The following is a 6459-nucleotide window of genomic DNA, read 5'->3' as shown; positions in this document are numbered from 1 at the left end:
CCACACACAATGGTCGGAATTGTGTGTTGTGTGACCCGTCATGACCATATCATGACCTTGAAATTGCAGATCGCAACTAGCTTGTCCTAGTTATTATGACATAGAATTGCTACCGGTCAGTTTCCTCTAGTGATATCCCGCCTACGCCGGCTAGGAACAAGAATCACCAAAAGCGTAAAGAGAAATTGGTTCAAGGCGCCGAAAGGACTAGATTCGGCGAGTTCATTGAAGACATTTGAGTTTCCTTTCGGTTTCATGTTTTTTATTTAGTTGTAGTATATGGTGTTTGTTTTGTATCGTCTTTTTGGTTCTGGTTCATTCGGTTTAGTTAAGTGAGGTTCGGTGTAGATAGTTTGTTGGTAGCCGCTTTCTAGGTACGAGCCTTGCCGGGGTGTTTCTTTTGTAATTCTTGTTAAATTCGTTTTCTTTTCGAAAGCGTTTTCAGTTTTTATAAAAGTTATCGTTATTTCGAAAAGAAAAAAAAAAGTGTGATAGGTGTAAATTTTTCTGTTTTTTAAAAAAGTGGCAAAACGTGATAGTTGCTTCCAAAAAGGACAAGTCTATAAGTTTCCCATTTTTTAATCATGCGTTTGAACCAGGCATATTTGTAATGTAATAACTATACACTGAACAAGACATAGTTGCTTCATTTATTCAAGGCTTTTTGAGTAGGCTATATAGGGAGTTTGGGTCGGCCCATATTTGTTTCCCTTCATCTAAGATGGGTCTAACACTTTTGTAATTTGTAATAACTATACACTTAAAACTTTGATTACTTCAATATGTATTATGCAAGTATTTCGACTTGACAAAAAGCGTGTGTTTGCCAAGTTAACTGTTTTACGAGCTCCCTTATTCTAACTCAGTAATGATGATTTGATTCTTATGATGTACTGTATAGAATTTACAGGCCATTTGAAATTACAAATTTTCTTAATTTGTTTTTTTTTAATGATGATAAAACTCTAGAATATTAACTCTATGTGTAGTCAGCATAAGTTTATTTGCTAGTCAGAAATATCTATTAACATTCCGTTAATGCTTATGCTTAATGAGTATATATGTTTGTGCTGAGCATACTACTCAGTACAAGACTACTGTAGTTAGCAAAAAAAACTATTTAGTAGAAATATGTTATGAGCTCGTGGGCTAAACAAAAAGGTAAGTGAACATGTAAAATCGACACAAAATATACTTATATAAATTATGTTATTGTTAAATATAGTTTGTTCAAAAACTATCATATCAGAGTTTCGTTCAACCAAATGAAGATGGAGTCGAAAAAAAGTTCACACGCCAACGGTGACAGGTGAACTTGTAAAAAGATAATACAACGAATGCATATTGTTTTTTGGCACATGTTATTGGTGTCAAAACAATATTAATATTCAAACACTTTGGAACTTTTCATGTCAAATCACTCTCAATCCCACATGTACTAATGATTGAATTTGCCTTAAAAAAAAAAAAACTAATGATTGGATTTATAACAAACATTTTGTATGTAACAAAGTGACTTTTCTAATAGTTCTCACTTTCTTAAATACAAAAAATGAAAAAAAAATTACACCGGATTTCAAGAAGGTTATTCTACCAACCATCTGCATAAAAGTACAAAAGTACTTTTGCCTTCCGGTTTAAAAGAGATATCCAGAAGATTTGCATACTTTAACGGCAGTTTAGAGCACAGGGAGTCGTTCGGTGTTAAATTTCAGTATTAAATTTAACACTGGATTTAGCACTGAGGCCAAAACAAGGGAAATGGTTCAGTGTTAAATCATTATTTAATTATTATTATTTAATTTATTTAACTAATACACATATGTGGGATTGGGTCTGTTGTTGTTGTTGTTGTTATTTAACTAATAAAAAATATAATACAAATAAAAATAATATTTTGGTGATTTAACGGTGATTTAACACCGGAGGGGAGTGGTGTACACCGGTGTCCCCGGTGTTAAATATCTAAACACACCGTTGGCTGTGTAACGCTGAAGCATTTAACATGGATTTAGCGGTGATTTAACACCGGAGGGGAGTGGTGCACACCGGTGTCCCCGGTGTTAAATCCCTTTAACGGTGGCAAAAGTGGTCGACTCCTAGAGCTCTTAGGATCATCCACGGGGAACTTAACCACTCACACGTTCATCTCCCACAGTTGCATAACCCGCCCCAACTGCTGCCCAGGAGGAAACCCGACCCAAATCGAGGACGTGGGAGGTAAAAACCCCCTCCCCCACTGCCCCCGCAACGCGATGTGCGGAAGGCACTCTTGGGTGGAATTCAATAGTTAAGGGGCAACCTTGTGTGCAATGGTGCACCCCACGGGAGTCGAATTCCCAACGTCTCGCTAAGAGAGACAAATCACTACCACATGAGTTACAATGCAAGGTTAACTTTCATCCTAAACTGGTGAGTGCTCTTTAAGTGTTTTTACAATATATAACCATTTATTATATTTCCTATCTCTTTTTTTTTAACGGCATGGCAAATTGTATAGAAAATAAACGCTCCCTAGCAAGTCGCTAAAGGAGAAATTACAAAGGCGTTTGAAGCCAAGAATTCCAATTTGAAATTGCTTGACCTCGATTTTTTAGCCAACGAAAGGAAAAAAATTGAATTACATCAAACATGTTACATCTACGAATAACTATATCGTTGAAAGCCACACCGTTCCTGAATCTCCAAAGCACCCATAAGACCGTAACCACAACAACTTTAATCCTGGTAGAAGCGTTCGTATTAACTTGAAGGGCCTCGATCCAAGAATGCACCTCTTCCCAAGCATGAAAATTAGGCATATTGCAGTTTAACCACACTCGAATTGAGCGCCACACATCATCAGCCACTTGACAATAAAAAAAAGATGTTTTTTTCGTTCGACTCCTTGTTGGCATATCGGACACAAGATCGACATAATTTCAATACCTTTTGCGGAGAGGTTCCAACGAATAGGTAACGCATCTAATTTAAATCGCCACAAAAAAACATTCACTTTTCTCGGAATTTGTTTAATCCACGTCATATAAACATGCTGTGTTGGAAGAATCTGTTTATCAATGTGTGCACAAGTCGATTTAACCGAAAACAGGCCATCGCTGCTTAAGGAAGAAACCCACTTATCCTCACTGTTCGATAACGTAATCTGCTGTAAATCAGTGAGAAGCCGAGATAGAAGAGAATTATTGCACCCACCAATAACTTCTCTAGACCATGACAAACGCCATTCCCCATTATCCCACTTTTGAGTGACCGTATCAAGTCTGCTTGAATCGAGATGGAACAGCCGGTTATATCGAGATGCTAAGGGTGCATTACCACACCAAATATCGTTCCAGAAGTTAGTACTTCTTCCATTACCAACAACCAAGTGAATAAAATTATGAGGTAGCAAGTTATTATCAACCAAATTTTTTCTACTGTCAACTAAAGAAGCCCAAGTACCATTCGTAGAAGTGTGATAAAAATGCTCACCATGAATAGATTTCATTAGTCTAACCCACAAATCGTTCGGAGACATAACATAACGCCATCGCCACTTTTGTAACAGCGCGAAATTGAAAGCCTTTAAGCTACTAATATTCAAACCTCCCTGATTAAACGGGGCTAAAACAATGTCCCATTTGTAGTGACCCGAACTTTTCCATGTTTATATATATTAATTGAGATTGATATTTACATGATTAAATGTTTCCAACATGTTAAGCAATCAAACTTTTTAAGACTTGATTAATTGAAATATGTTTCATATAGACAATTGACCACCCAAGTTGATCGGTGATTCACGAACGTTAAAACTTGTAAAAACTATATGATGACATATATATGGATATATATATAGTTAACATGATACTATGATAAGTAAACATATCATTAAGTATATTAACAATGAACTACATATGTAAAAACAAGACTACTAACTTAATGATTTTTAAACGAGACATATATGTAACGATTATCGTTGTAAAGACATTTAATGTATATATATCATATTAAGAGATATTCATACATGATAATATCATGATAATATAATAATTTAAAATCTCATTTGATATTATAAACATTGGGTTAACAACATTTAACAAGATCGTTAACCTAAAGGTTTCAAAACAACACTTACATGTAACGACTAACGATGACTTAACGACTCAGTTAAAATGTATATACATGTAGTGTTTTAATATGTATTTATACACTTTTGAAAGACTTCAATACACTTATCAAAATACTTCTACTTAACAAAAATGCTTACAATTACATTCTCGTTCAGTTTCATCAACAATTCTACTCGTATGCACCCGTATTCGTACTCGTACAATACACAGCTTTTAGATGTATGTACTATTGGTATATACACTCCAATGATCAGCTCTTAGCAGCCCATGTGAGTCACCTAACACATGTGGGAACCATCATTTGGCAACTAGCATGAAATATCTCATAAGATTACAAAAATATGAGTAATCATTCATGACTTATTTACATGAAAACAAAATTACATATCCTTTATATCTAATCCATACACCAACGACCAAAAACACCTACAAACACTTTCATTCTTCAATTTTCTTCATCTAATTGAACTCTCTCAAGTTCTATCTTCAAGTTCTAAGTGTTCTTCATAAATTCCAAAAGTTCTAGTTTCAAAAAATCAAGAATACTTTCAAGTTTGCTAGCTCACTTCCAATCTTGTAAGGTGATCATCCAACCTCAAGAAATCTTTGTTTCTTACAGTAGGTTATCATTCTAATACAAGGTAATAATCATATTCAAACTTTGGTTCAATTTCTATAACTATAACAATCTTATTTCAAGTGATGATCTTACTTGAACTTGTTTTCGTGTCATGATTTTGCTTCAAGAACTTTGAGCCATCCAAGGATCCATTGAAGCTAGATCCATTTTTCTCTTTTCCAGTAGGTTCATCCAAGGAACTTAAGGTAGTAATGATGTTCATAACATCATTCGATTCATACATATAAAGCTATCTTATTCGAAGGTTTAAACTTGTAATCACTAGAACATAGTTTAGTTAATTCTAAACTTGTTCGCAAACAAAAGTTAATCCTTCTAACTTGACTTTTAAAATCAACTAAACACATGTTCTATATCTATATGATATGCTAACTTAATGATTTAAAACCTGGAAACACGAAAAACACCGTAAAACCGGATTTACGCCGTCGTAGTAACACCGCGGGCTGTTTTGGGTTAGTTAATTAAAAACTATGATAAACTTTGATTTAAAAGTTGTTATTCTGAGAAAATGATTTTTATTATGAACATGAAACTATATCCAAAAATTATGGTTAAACTCAAAGTGGAAGTATGTTTTCTAAAATGGTCATCTAGACGTCGTTCTTTCGACTGAAATGACTACCTTTAAAAATCGACTTGTAACTTATTTTTCCGACTAGAAACCTATACTTTTTTTGTTTAGATTCATAAAATAGAGTTCAATATGAAACCATAGCAATTTGATTCACTCAAAACGGATTTAAAATGAAGAAGTTATGGGTAAAACAAGATTGGATAATTTTTCTCATTTTAGCTACGTGAAAATTGGTAACAAATCTATTCCAACCATAACTTAATCAACTTGTATTATATATTATGTAATCTTGAGATACCATAGACACGTATACAATGTTTCGACCTATCATGTCGACACATCTATATATATTTCGGAACAACCATAGACACTCTATATGTGAATGTTGGAGTTAGCTATACAGGGTTGAGGTTGATTCCAAAATATATATAGTTTGAGTTGTGATCAATACTGAGATACGTATACACTGGGTCGTGGATTGATTCAAGATAATATTTATCGATTTATTTCTGTACATCTAACTGTGGACAACTAGTTGTAGGTTACTAACGAGGACAGCTGACTTAATAAACTTAAAACATCAAAATATATTAAAAGTGTTGTAAATATATTTTGAACATACTTTGATATATATGTATATATTGTTATAGGTTCGTGAATCAACCAGTGGCCAAGTCTTACTTCCCGACGAAGTAAAAATCTGTGAAAGTGAGTTATAGTCCCACTTTTAAAATCTAATATTTTTGGGATGAGAATACATGCAGGTTTTATAAATGATTTACAAAATAGACACAAGTACGTGAAACTACATTCTATGGTTGAATTATCGAAATCGAATATGCCCCTCTTTATTAAGTCTGGTAATCTAAGAATTAGGGAACAGACACCCTAATTGACGCGAATCCTAAAGATAGATCTATTGGGCCTAACAAACCCCATCCAAAGTACCGGATGCTTTAGTACTTCGAAATTTATATCATATCCGAAGGGTGTCCCGGAATGATGGGGATATTCTTATATATGCATCTTGTTATTGTCGGTTACCAGGTGTTCACCATATGAATGATTTTTATCTCTATGTATGGGATGTGTATTGAAATATGAAATCTTGTGGTCTATTGTTACGA

The 6459-nt window shown here is 34.1% G+C and overlaps 1 protein-coding gene across 1 annotated transcript; it reads right to left on the bottom strand.

Moving 5' to 3' along the window:
• Positions 1 to 2537: 2537 nt before the first annotated feature.
• LOC139888663 (uncharacterized) lies at positions 2538 to 3520 on the bottom strand. The gene is made up of 2 exons (XM_071871658.1): positions 2929 to 3520; positions 2538 to 2848 (listed from the first exon to the last, which is right to left on the bottom strand). Exons 1-2 carry the CDS (start codon positions 3518 to 3520, stop codon positions 2538 to 2540), a joined length of 903 nt encoding a protein of 300 aa, XP_071727759.1.
• Positions 3521 to 6459: the final 2939 nt, after the last annotated feature.

The sequence above is a fragment of the Rutidosis leptorrhynchoides genome, chromosome 2 (assembly GCF_046630445.1).
Source record: "Rutidosis leptorrhynchoides isolate AG116_Rl617_1_P2 chromosome 2, CSIRO_AGI_Rlap_v1, whole genome shotgun sequence".
NCBI lineage: Eukaryota > Viridiplantae > Streptophyta > Magnoliopsida > Asterales > Asteraceae > Rutidosis > Rutidosis leptorrhynchoides.
This window is presented reverse-complemented; position numbering and strand designations above follow the sequence as displayed.

Excerpts from the sequence above, each read along its gene's own strand:
- LOC139888663 (XM_071871658.1), bottom strand. The coding sequence starts at position 3,520 with ATGTCTCCGAACGATTTGTGGGTTAGACTAATGAAATCTATTCATGGT. Across the intron at positions 2,849-2,928 it reads TTGGAACCTCTCCGCAAAAG|TGGCTGATGATGTGTGGCGC; the intron begins GTATTGAAATTA and ends TTTATTGTCAAG.